This window comes from Caenorhabditis remanei, chromosome I (assembly GCF_010183535.1).
Source record: "Caenorhabditis remanei strain PX506 chromosome I, whole genome shotgun sequence".
Taxonomy (NCBI): Eukaryota; Metazoa; Nematoda; class Chromadorea; order Rhabditida; family Rhabditidae; genus Caenorhabditis; species Caenorhabditis remanei.
The window spans coordinates 5,572,282-5,585,089 of NC_071328.1; the positions used below are offsets into that span (position 1 = coordinate 5,572,282).

Consider the following 12,808-nt stretch of genomic DNA (forward strand, 5'->3'; position numbering starts at 1 on the left):
ATGACTAGTTTATTCTCGACGTGAATCCTTTTTTCCTTTTTTGTTCTCTGTTCTTTATGCCATTTTTCTTTTCCCGTTTCCTTTTTTCCACGTGTACGTTATCTTATCTTCTTATCAAGAAACTACTAAATGACCCATTTGTTTACTGATTTTGTACTTTGTATCATCTGTTTTTCTAACTGGACGAAATTTGAAATTTCGAAAGATTCGCAGAAAAAGAGGGAGCGATGAAAAGACTGAAAATGTGGTCTTTCCACTGTGTACTCTGTTTTTTGAACAGGAATTTTTTTTAATGCATTGACCTAGACCAAGAATTTTCAGTTGTGCCATGGAAAACTGAAATGTTTGGAATTGTATTTTCTGGAAAAAAATAGAAAAATAGACTAACATTTTTAAACAAAATTGAAATTTCACACTGACAAAGTCTCGATTCAAAAAACAATCCCCAAAAATTCCATCCAACATTTTTTTCAGCAAAAATAACGAGTTTTTGAGAATGAAGAAGTTGAAGGAGTAGGAGGAGACAGAATAATTGTTTTTCAGTTGTATTCATTTCAATTTCGATTTGATTTCAATCTTGCAATTTCATTCATACACAACATTATTGTGCTGTGTTCAACTTTCTATTCTAGTCTACTATCAAAATTTCTGAATTTTCCCGAAATTTTATAGGGAAACATTCAAAATGAGTCATTTGAACGTTTGACAACTAATTAAAAAACCAAAAAATCTTTTCACCACGGCCGAGATCGAACCCTCGAGTGCTTGCGCGTGGACTAAAAGCGTATACCAGAGCGCCATGAACCCACTAATGTTGCTTGAGTGAAAGGTCAATATAAAATAAAAAAATTAGATATGTTCCCAACGTTTTATCTCTAAACCCCAATTCCAGAACATGCTCTCCCGGAGTTTTGGCTCCACTCTACCTTTCTCTGCCGGCTCTCTCACTTCTCCACACTATTTCCTTATCGTTTTCAAATGTTTATCGAACACAATCCACAATGATTCTATGATAAGAAACTGTTGGTCAAGTCAACAACCATTTCATTTTCAGTTCTAAACGCCGAAATGGAAGACTTTCTGGAAAGTCTTTTCGTCACCCTTAAAGCGATTCTTCTTCTTATTCTTTCCACGATTCGAAACCTTTTCCCAACTGGATTCTTGCCACGAAAAGATGTTCGAGGTGAGTGAAAATCAGACTTCATTGCAAATTCTGGATGAAAATTAATAGGTCAAACCGTCTTGATCACCGGTTCCGGAAGTGGTTTGGGACGTCTCATGTCCTACGAATTCGGTAAACTTGGTGCCCGAATCGTTTTGTGGGATATCAATGAAGGTGGAAATCTGGAAACATTGAAAGAGTTGGAATCTCGAGGGGTTGAGGTGAGTGGGTTAAATGTCTCACATTTATTTAACATTCCATTAAAACTTTACAAAACTTGAACTCGAAGCACCATTGCAGGGGGTATGACCAATTGTATACTAGTTCTACTATTATATTCTTTAGAAGGGGGAAACACACGGGAGTGAAATTGGGCAGGAGAGTGCTTGAATGGCCTTACAGTTAGAAGAGCGAAAAGGGGGAGAGGAAACAGGGGTGAATGGAACAAAAGAAAATGATTAAAGTAGGTACAAACTATTCTACTAACGGTTCTTTTACTGACTGGGAACCGTTAATTTGAGTTGAAATCACGGGGAAATAGGGAATGAGACGGCCGAATGACGGTTAAAAACTAGAAAGTCGAATTTCGAGATTCTACAAGAAAAATACATACAAAAGTGGAACCGACGAACGGAGGCGAGTAGAACAAAAGGAATGATTTTCAAAGTTGGACAAATTGGAAAAAATACTGAAATGAAAGAAAAGAGCAAAAGTCGAAAGAAACTTAAAGTAAAGTTTAAAATTTAGATTTTCGATAAGGTGAGAAATAGAAAAATGATAATATTGAATTTAATTATTACAAGGGGGATGTATCAAATTTAAACGGCTTCAAGGTGTTGTTGTTGTTGATCCTTTGGGATGGAGTGGCTCAAATGACATCCATCACCAAATGGGCATGAACCAGCGGCTGCGAAAAAATCGCATTGTTCCATGAATGATGGCGTTTGGACAGTGGTAGTGGACAGTGGAGTCGCTGGAGTGAATAGTCCCGATTGTTGGAAACCAGTGTCACCTGGAAGGTAATTAAATGTGGAATTAAAAATGTGTTCAAGAAATTCTTACAATAGTTTGGTGTCTTCTCATCGACGAGGAAGAACATCGGCGACTCACTCTTTTGAGTGGATGATGCTTCCGAAGATTGGCCGGAGAGTGTCGGATCCGATCGCAATGTCTCCGCTATTTTGAGCGTGTCGAAATCGAACATTGTAGTTTTCTGTGGCACAGTCGACTCATCAAGAAGATTCTCACTGCTCAAAAGCTCCATGAGCGAGAGAACAGCCGGACTCGAGCTTTCACTGTTACTGCGTTTGCCCTCGGAAACTTCTTTGCTGTCAGCTCCACGATTCATCATCATTTCTTCGTCAGTGATCGGACACTTCTGACTACGGAGAACATCCATTTTGGCGAGCAAACTGTCTCCAGAATTCGAGTGATCAGCTTCAGGAATTCCTCCGTTAGAATCTTTTCTTGGTTTAGGATCAAGCCAGATTGAAAAGTTCTCATCTGATGGAAGAAGTGATTCGAATATTTTCGGCGGAGCAGCCAACTCATTTTCAGCCGAAAAACGTGCATTGCCATAATGTACATTGTGATGGTGTTGGCGAAGCATCTGTTGTTGCTGTTGAGCTTGTTGTAGGAATTGCTGCTGATGCTGTTGAAGTTGTTGATGATGGTGATGTTGTGCTTGAGCGAAATGTTGTGGAACAGCGGATTGGTGATGGTGAGACTGTGGGAACTGAGATGAGAGCATAGCGGAGGAATCGTGAGAGAGCTTGCGACGAGTGTTGTGTCCACAATGACAGTCCGATCCATTTTTGTCTAAAAGATTACATTTTAGATAAGCTAACGTGATTTTAAGTGATTACCAGTGCTTGAAAGTCCGTTATTGTTAGGCATGAACTGAGTAGGCATGGGTTGTTGTTGGTTTGGTTGAGATCCATTGTTAATCAGTTCGTTCTGAAAATATAATATTTTCTTTTGAATATTATCGATTTTCCCGATATAAGCTTGATTCAACTCACTAACCCAGGTTTGTCTGGCCAAATCCCTCTCGTTGGGAATTCCATTATCAAGAATGTAACGAAGATATGTCAAATCTTTGACATTCAATTTCGACAGAAGTCTCGCCATCTCGGCGTCTCGGTTCTGTTGTTCAACAGTTCCACCTCCTCTTATCCCACACGTTTCTATGTCTTTTTGACGTTGATATAGCTCCCCAGCTACATTCCAGATAGCTGGATGGAAGGGTTGTTGTTGTTGAGCGGGGACACCACCAGTCATTTTCGGCATATCAACAATCGCAGAACGAGTGGTCGGAATAGATTTTGTCAGTTGGAATGGTTGACGATCACTAAATCCGTTGTTGAGGGTTGCAGGACGTCCAGTTGGGGCAGTGGGCACTGTTGATTGTGGGAATGACATGCCTGCAAATTTTATTTGCTTCGGAGGAGCACCATAACGATACAAGAAAAAAATTCTGAAACGAAATATTTGACAACACTAAACAAACCTCCAAACTGTTGTCCCATGGCGTTTCTCTGGTGAGGTCCACGACTGAACGACGAACGTGCATGAGAACTCATGGATGCGATTTGAGACGGATTTCCGCCCGAGAAAACCGAGCTTTGCGGATATGTGAACGGATTGGGAGACTGCAAAAGGGTCGATTCCGATGAGCAAGTTTTTTTAAACAAACCAAAAATCCATAGTCATCGGCATCATCATCACGGAAGAATCTTGCTGTTCCAGGTCTTCTATCCATCACACTTTCCATCGAAGCCTTTTTCTCCGACTCATTATCGAGCCCATTCCTTATAGTGGCAGCAGATGCCGATGACGTAATCGTTGGCTCATTTCCCTTTTCTGCGACAGTAGAAGATGGTTGAGTACCGATTGACATAGAAATCCATCGCTCTTGAGCTGGAGACAACGGCATAGACGCATTCGCAGTTTGCTCTTTGAATGCGATATTCGGAGGAATGTTGACAGTGAGACCCTTCACATTAGTCGATACACGTTTGGATGGCGGAGGAGCTTCAGAATTCTTCGAAATCGTCGATGGGTCATCCTTCATCGAATTGGAGACACCTCGATAAGTGGTGCTACCGTACGGTCTCTCGTTTTCGCCAGTTAGTTTATCTTCGATATTCCGATTACTACGATACATATTCTGAAAAAATTGGCTGATATTCCCTTTCCTCTCTTGAAATCTTACCACTTTCCGAAGATCATCTTCTCCATGAGCGTACCAGCATGAATCTCCATACGAGCAGTTACCGGAGCGTCGCCAGTGATCGCAAATCTTTGTCTGAAACTGAAGGGAATTAGAAGTAGGTTTCTAATTCGATTCGGAATGATATTTTGCTGATTTCTAAAAGAAAGAACCTTCATTAATGCCACATTATGATCTCTGCACGATAATGATGTCATTGATGCACTCATAGCTCTCATGTAGGGATAACTCTGATTCCACTGTGGTGGCCAGTAGTACTGAAGCGAAAAAATTTACTAATCAACATTTTATGACTAACCGCCTGATTCGTAAGCATCGAATCTTGATAATAGGGATAGCAGGTTTGAGTAGTTTCATAGTTTGCAATCGGGTAGGGAAGGGGGTCTAATTTTTTATCGAGGCTCATATTCAAAAGTGGTTGTGGATGCGAAAAGCCCTGAATAGATTTTTGTTGAAATCTTAGTTTTCTAAATGAGCGAAAAGTTACTGGTGGGGCAGAGCTTCTAGGAGTTCCGAAATCCGCATGATTATACATTTATATTGGCTGTTGATTTCGGTGAATAGGTGAGTATTGAAAATTGAAATTGTATTTGTAAGAAAATATATAAATAAGAGTAAGCTGATAGGATCTTGCTTTCTTTTTTCTCAGCTTCCTTTTTCGCTATTCTTTTTTCTCATCATAAAAAATGTTTTGTCACGGCTCTTTCTTATCTGATCTTACTTTTGGCTTTGGTCCGCCTTTGAAATTCGATGCCGATTCGTTGATATAATCCTGTTGATCCTCCATTTCTTTTTCTTCGGAGCTGAAAATCAGATAAAAATTATTTATCTTTTTGCTCAGAATATAGCGCCTACTTAGAGTTTTCTTGAGGTTTTGCGGTCACCTCCGACTTGGAAAGAGTCATCTATTTACAGAAAATGCACTTTGAAGTCTGAAAAATACTGAAAATTGAGAGAAAAACAAAAAAATAGGCGAAAAATGGGAGAAGCTTCAAGTTTAAATTTTGAATGACTAAACATAGCGCATGCCGGAATTTCGGAGTGTCGTTGGGAAACTGAAATGGGCGGTGCTTGGGAAATCGGAAATTAAATTGGAGAAAGTTCTGAAAACCGGGAATTTCGAGATTTTCAAACATGCTGAACACCAAAATAACAATAAAAAATCTTTAAAAGCCCGAAACATTATTTATAATTAGCAGAACAAAACCACAAAATCAAAAAAAATGTAGAAAAAAGCGAAATTGCATAACTTTTTCCAGGCAAAAGCATATACAGTCGATTTATCAGACTACAAAGAGATCAATCGTACTGCTGATCTCGTCAAAAAAGACATTGGAAAAGTTGATATTCTCATCAATAATGCTGGAATTGTGACCGGAAAGAAGCTCCTCCAATGCCCAGATGAGCTCATGATTAAGACAGTCGCAGTCAACACAAATGCTCTTTTCTTTGTAAGAAAACACAAAAATAGAGAACAAAAACAAGGAAGACTTTACTTTAGACCGCAAAGAACTTCTTGCCAGCAATGCTTGAGTCGAATAAGGGACACATTGTGACAATTGCGTCAATGGCTGGAAAGTGCGGAGTTGCAGGATTGGTGAGTATAGAAGTAACAAAATGCCTAGAAACCGTAGAAAAAACCGAAAAAAGAAATTTGTTTTTGGTGGGAATCGAACCAAGAACCCCTAGAACGAAAGTCAAAAATGTAACCAACTGTACCAAATGATATACCGCAGGCTTGAATGTCCGAGCGATTGAAGAGAGTGTCGAACTTTCAATTTCACTAAATTTCTGAATTCAAAAGTTGTCTTTCCAGGTCGACTATTGTGCTTCAAAACATGGTGCCGTTGGATTCAATGATTCCCTTGCCTCTGAACTGTATTCCCTCAAAAAAGACGTGAAAACAACCGTAGTCTGTCCAATCTACATCAACACTGGAATGTTCGATGGAGCCGTCACAAAATGGCCAACTCTTCTCCCAATTATGGAGCCAGAATATGTTGTCGATTGTATCATGGAGGCTGTTCTGACTGATAGAGCATTCTTGGCTCTCCCGAAATTCAGTTACATTTTCATGGCTCTCGCCGGTCTTCTCCCAACTGAAGTGATCAGTTTGTATGGAGACCACTTTGGAATCACTCACTCGATGGATCATTTCAAGGGAAGACAATCGAGAAAGGCCTAATTGTATTTACACCGTGTATTATATTTATTGATTGTTCTCACTAATTGGATTAGAATTTTAATAAAAATAGCAATAAAATCTGTTAGAAAGTATGATAAGAATGGAATTGAGATGAATTTTAATTGGCAACTTGGATCAATTTGATGTGTGTGGCATTGTTACGAGTCGGATCGAGCAGAGAGCAGTAGAATGTTCCAACTGGCTGAAAATACTTTTCAGAAAATAAGACAAAAACTGTTAGCTTATATAAAAGTTTACCTTATTCAGAACATCCGGACGTTTTGCGTCTGCATACGTGGCAATTTTTCTATTACCACACTTCTCAAACGCCTCCGGCGTGTTGATTTTGACGACAAGATGTGGGAAATTCGCTTGCAAAAGCTCCTGGATGTGCTCGTTCCAAACTTTCGAAATGCAGAATCCAACATCTTCCATGAAACTGATCCAAAACACCGTTTTTCCATGATCAATCCCTTGCCTGGTACGGGGGCCCCAAATGCATCTCATCATGTCTCGAATCGTGAATTTGATCCAGTTCGCCTGAGAAATAGTTCTGCTTTTCTGGATCAAAAATGGACGAACCGTTCCAATCATTCCTCTGAATTCAACGAGTCCCGAGGTTACAAACATTATTCGGTTGGCGCGGAACATGTTGAAAGCTATTCTGCCTTGATGAAGCCATGAGAAAGAGTTACTATCGTTATCTTGAGAAGCCAAAGAGAGAAGTGACAAATTGCTTCCCATTCTGAACGGACCATCAGTTGGGTCTATGCGCAAGTCGAAGATTGGTACAATCTCGTGGCCAATGTGGCTGAAATTTAATAATAAGCAAAACTTCCAGACACAAATTATGCTTACCGATCCAAAGTTCCTGCACTTCGATATGGTAAACCATGAGCGTCATCGTCAAACACGTCGAAACGATATGTGGAAAAGTAGGCTCTGGTGAATGCACCTGATGTTTCCCAAGCACAACGGGAAGTGTAGTAATCGTTTTCCATGAACTTCACCACTTCAAATTCGACAGATTTCACTCTGAAAAGCATTGAAATGAACTCTTGATATTTTCAATTACAGCGTCATCCCAGCTATATTTTCGAACTCACTGCCACAAACTCAATATCAATTGAATCACTTCCAGCGGCTGCGACTTCGGATGTTCGTCTCGATACGTGGCAAGTGTTTGGACTGCGAAAGTGATCTCATTGCAACGAATTCCTCCGAATTCTCGAATGAAACGATCCGATTCAAACCGCTTTCCCAATGGAGAGTCAACAGTATATTGGAGGGCAATGTCGGCGAGGAATCTGGAATAAATTAATTTTTCAAAACCAGTAATTTCGAATATCAATTCAGGTTTTTAAATGAAATAGTTCACATTTCTAATATTTTGCCCTTTTAACGCAGATGTCTACTTTTATACTCACGCATCAGTACACGATATGGCTCCATACGAAAGCGACTGCTCTCTCCACGCATCAGTTGCCATTTGGAAACTAACGGGTCCGAAGAATCCCCTACAACGTCGAACCGTTTGAATACATTGATCACAATTGCAATATTGCATATCAGGATGCATACTATTGAAAACTGACAGGCGATTAGCCCCTGAAAATTAGAATTTTTTTTTCAAGAAAATCACAAAAATTACATGATGGTGGCAGCGAGCACGGCTTGAAACTCCAGCTATCGAAGATTTTGAAGCTTTCGACCATCGGGTCGAATGTTCTGGCTAACCAGCTGAAATAAAAATTAACAACGTTTCTAGAAACTTCGAATTATTTACTAACCGGAAAAATCTGTAAAGAAATTGGACATCAACGGAGTCTTCCGACGGCAAATCTTCCGCAGCAATCATTTCTTCGTCCCAAACTTCTTGTGGATTTCTTCTGTTTACATTTGGAAATTGGTTCGGTCCTTGTCGAATTGGGGGTTTCTGATGTCTTCCGATGGTGAACTCATTGCAACGAACGAAATGACTAAAATGTTTGATTTAGAGAACAATAAGCTTTGAATTGAATTCACTAACTCATCAATATCCACTTGAATATGCTTGAATTCCTTTCGAATTGTTGCACAGACCGCTTCGTTGAATGTTTTGCTGACGAGCTGGAAAAACATATTGTTGGCAAATGACTCATCGTCTGTATTAGTGCATGTCTGCCATTTCTCATTGACAACGAGGAAAACTAACCCGATATTCCAAAAATCCTTTCAAGTCTCCTTGACGTGATCGTGTACCAACAATGAATAACTGAAACTCATTTCTTTAAAGACTTCTCATCAGCTTCCAACAAACTTTTTGCCGACTCTGCTCTGCCAAAACTTCCATAACCTTGGCGAGTACAAGACCGGCGGAGAATGATTTGAGAACAGAGACATCTGTCTCCGGTACTTCCACTTCTCCTTCAGCCATTTATCTGAAAAAAGACGGTGTTTAATTCGAAAAAAGGAGAGAAAAATAGAAAAGCATAATGCGGAAAAATAGATTTTTTGTGTAATACTCTGCGCTCTCCAGAATTTGCACACTCTCTCGTTGGTTCGAGGGGGCGCGTTTGTTGCGGGAACATTTTAACAAGAAATTTGCTTGTTTTGCGCAGGAAAGGAAAGTAAAATATCAGTTATTACTTAGGCAGGATGTGAAAACATTATTATCGGAGTAAAAAAGTTCCGACATTTTTTCTCGTTGCGGACTTGAGATTTCGGCGCCGCCCACTTTTGCAATCTTGCGGCGCGGTGTTTCGCAAGGTAAGCGCACAGTGGCGGTTTATAGTATTTTTCACGAGTAAAATATATGGAAAATGTCAGTTTTCTGTCAATTTTAAAGAATTTTCTTTGAAATATCATTCTGAAAAGCAATATTGACAATAATTGCGTGTGTTTTATAAGTTTGTGTCACTTTTTCAACAGAACTCGTTAGATTTTCGCCGTATCTCTTTGTTTCTTTTCTTTTTCCCTTTATTGCATGATTTTTGTTATTTTTCAGGTTCCAAATGACTCTCAAACAACGTCTCTACATGTGCATGTTCCATAATCCCCAAGTTTTGTGTTAGTTTGATTTCAGAACTTTGTTTTCTCTCCGCCATTCTTTTGTTTCAGAGTGATCGCTTCCAATGGACAGCCGCCGGACATGTCGCCAAGAAGTCAACGATGTCATCGTCGCCAGCTATAAATTGGAGTTCAATTTCTGTTGTCGTGTTAGTTGCAGAAGTAGCTTTTGTTGTTCTCTCCGCCTGTATTCTTTCAGATGACCAACAGCACCACAGATTCGGAGAGGAGTCAAAAACGATGAAGAAAGAAGGCTTCAGTGTGAAATGAAGGAGAATGAAGAGAGGGAAAAATAAGAAAATAAGAAGGAAAACGAATGGAAAGCAGGGAACTGTGATGAAGAAAGAAGAATGAAAGAGGTGGCGGAAAGGAAGAGGAAAAAACGAGAAATCTTCACAACAAATGAGAAGGGAAGAAACGAAGGAGAAGAAGAGACGAAATCTACTCGAGTGAATCATCCCCATCGATGTCATTATCGATCTCATCATCGATGTCTTCATCGATGTCTTCATCGATGTCTGACAACTCGTGCTCCTCGAATACTTCAGCGGAAATCTCATCATCGCTATAAGCGTCTTCGTCTTCCGAATCATCAATGCGGATGTTAACAAGACGGCCTTGCTCATCCGTCTCGTAGAGAAGAGAGAAGTCAGTGTCTTCCAGCATCGTCTCTTTTTCCAACATCATTGCTCTCGTTTCATCTTCGTCTTTGCGGCATTTATCAAAAAGAGCTTTTGCGTCTTTTGCTTTAAAAGAACGGAGGAAGCCAATCGTTCTACTCTCCACCTGAAAATAGAAATATGTTTCGTTGCACCTCTCATCACTAACAATCGGAACTTTGTCGTCTCTATTTCCCATATTGCGGATATTCTGCTTTGTTTGGGACCACAAAAACTCGATTGGATTCCACATGCAATGATAGGGAGGCAATCTTAGGATTTCTACTCCCCAGACTTCTTCTGCCCAGGCATCAAGTTCGTAAACTGTGAACGCCTCCTTCCCGCCGTTCTTTGCGACATATTCCTTGGACAGTTTGTACAGCTGGGGCCTCAACGTCTTTGCTGGAAACGGAACGCCATGTGCAGTAAGCCACTTTTTAAGGTCCGCTTTCAAAGTAAGGCTGGTTGGAGGCTGAAAGAGTCGACATAAGTTTTTCATATAGTATTTTGGATATACTTTTTCCCGGGTCTTATTATGGTACGGGGCGTTATCCATAATAAGAACCGGTTTCCGGCCAGTTGGAGCGGCGGCTGCAGCAAGAAGTGGAATAACGCGGTGCATGTATTCCTCACACGCCGTACTATTCATATCTCTGTGATAATCTTCATACTGCTCATCCACGTTTTGTCCCGATACTCTAAATTCTACACTTTCCGGAATTGTTCCCATTTCTGTGAGGACTGCAAGTACAATTCCTCTTTTTCCTTTTTCCTTGGGTTTCTCCGGACCAGAAACTGGGGCGCCGATATCAGCCATTTCTGCCCTCCGGTACATTGTTCCATTTTGATGCTGCCATCCACTTCGAGCACTCATCCCGTCATGCGCCCAGGTTTCATCGAAAGCTGCAAAAAACGCATTTTCTTTGTTCAACGTCTCCTTTCTTGAAAGATATTGCTTCCTTGCCGCGATGATGTTGGGACGTTCTTGGAGGACAGACATCCGACCAAGTTTCTTGAAACAAAATCCAAGGCCAGAAAGAAGAACTCTAAAATAAGAGAGACCGAATCGGTACTGAATTGAAGATTTGGCCCATTTCCAGATTCTTTCAGCAGTAACTTTTTCCTTTCTCTCCCAATAATTGTGGACTTCTTTCACGATCTTAGAACGTTCATACAAGGTTAATCTGGAGGCAATTTTTCTACTTCTTTCTCTTTTTCCCATCTCCTGAATCCTTCGTCTTCTTGCTGGAATCGGAAGACCTTTGCAGTAACGAGATACTGTAGATCGATGGAATCCAGAAAAAGAAGCAGTTGCCTGATTCACGGCGTGGAACATTGTGTAGACTGAGTCAGTTCCGAGTTTCTCGTTGATCATTTTGATCATCGTTGACAGATGAGATACAATCTCTTCACCACTATTGGCTAATATCTTATTAGTGGTGATTTTGGAAAAATCTTCCACTTTCAGTGATGCGATAGTTTTGCCGATTCTCGTGTGTACTTCTTCCATCTGACAAAAACCCAATTAAATGCTTATTCTGTTTATTCAATTCTCTCAACCTTTCTTTGGAAGTAATCATGAGCAGTGGAAACTGCTATTTCAGATGACGTTTGATTATCCACATTCGCCGTGTCACATGTTTCTACACTCTCATATTCGAAATCCGTCTGAGTCATCTTCAAACACATGAAATTATCCAGTTTGTGTGGAGTCACTTGTGTTTGCTTGTTTTGGAATTGCTTCGGGATGAATTTGAATTGCATCGGGTTGGGAACAACTGCTCCAGCAACACGAGAACCAGGTGACGGAACACTACGGAGAGAAACACGGACCAGGCGAGGAGTACTTGTAGATGAATCCATACTTCTATTTTTTACCCTGTATATTTTCCAAATGACACTTCTTAATTAAACCAGCTTGAAGCTGCATAAAACTTTAACTGGGGCGTACCCTAACATGAAGCCCAACATTTCAAAATTGGATAAAAACAATATTTATTAACAGTTTACACGCTAATATCATATTGCACAATCATTTAAATGAATTTTTCCACGAAATATTATTTTCTTCTTCCTCCACTTCCTTCTTTTTCTTTTTCTTCCTCTCTTCTTCCTCCAGTTCATTCTTTTTCTTCTAATTCCTCTCTTCTTCTCCTTCGTTTCTTCCCTTCTCATTTGTTGTGAAGATTTCTCGTTTTTTCCTCTTCCTTTCCGCCACCTCTTTCATTCTTCTTTCTTCATCACAGTTCCCTGCTTTCCATTCGTTTTCCTTCTTATTTTCTTATTTTTCCCTCTCTTCATTCTCCTTCATTTCACACTGAAGCCTTCTTTCTTCATCGTTTTTGACTCCTCTCCGAATCTGTGGTGCTGTTGGTCATCTGAAAGAATACAGGCGGAGAGAACAACAAAAGCTACTTCTGCAACTAACACGACAACAGAAATTGAACTCCAATTTATAGCTGGCGACGATGACATCGTTGACTTCTTGGCGACATGTCCGGCGGCTGTCCATTGGAAGCGAT

At 40.2% G+C, this 12,808-nt stretch overlaps 4 protein-coding genes across 4 annotated transcripts; 2 read left to right on the forward strand and 2 right to left on the reverse strand.

Annotated features, from left to right (window-relative positions):
- Positions 1-1,068: 1,068 nt before the first annotated feature.
- Positions 1,069-1,552, forward strand: GCK72_000958 (uncharacterized protein; the record flags this gene model as incomplete). The annotated part of the gene is made up of 3 exons (XM_053722770.1): positions 1,069-1,183; positions 1,232-1,383; positions 1,508-1,552. 3 exons carry the CDS (start codon positions 1,069-1,071, stop codon positions 1,550-1,552), a joined length of 312 nt encoding a protein of 103 aa, XP_053591415.1.
- Positions 1,553-5,419: 3,867 nt separating this feature from the next.
- Positions 5,420-6,579, forward strand: GCK72_000959 (uncharacterized protein; the record flags this gene model as incomplete). The annotated part of the gene is made up of 4 exons (XM_053722771.1): positions 5,420-5,494; positions 5,654-5,845; positions 5,896-5,991; positions 6,211-6,579. The coding sequence occupies 4 exons, from the start codon at positions 5,420-5,422 to the stop codon at positions 6,577-6,579; spliced, it is 732 nt and encodes a 243-aa protein (XP_053591416.1).
- Positions 6,580-6,697: 118 nt separating this feature from the next.
- Positions 6,698-8,995, reverse strand: GCK72_000960 (uncharacterized protein; the record flags this gene model as incomplete). Its single annotated transcript, XM_053722772.1, has 11 exons — positions 6,698-6,781; positions 6,838-7,119; positions 7,162-7,390; positions 7,438-7,614; positions 7,686-7,886; positions 8,007-8,187; positions 8,231-8,319; positions 8,370-8,558; positions 8,609-8,688; positions 8,774-8,833; positions 8,879-8,995. 11 exons carry the CDS (start codon positions 8,993-8,995, stop codon positions 6,698-6,700), a joined length of 1,689 nt encoding a protein of 562 aa, XP_053591417.1.
- Positions 8,996-10,068: 1,073 nt separating this feature from the next.
- Positions 10,069-12,149, reverse strand: GCK72_000961 (uncharacterized protein; the record flags this gene model as incomplete). Its single annotated transcript, XM_053722773.1, has 3 exons — positions 10,069-10,413; positions 10,456-11,796; positions 11,847-12,149. The coding sequence occupies 3 exons, from the start codon at positions 12,147-12,149 to the stop codon at positions 10,069-10,071; spliced, it is 1,989 nt and encodes a 662-aa protein (XP_053591418.1).
- Between the last annotated feature and the right edge of the window lie 659 nt (positions 12,150-12,808).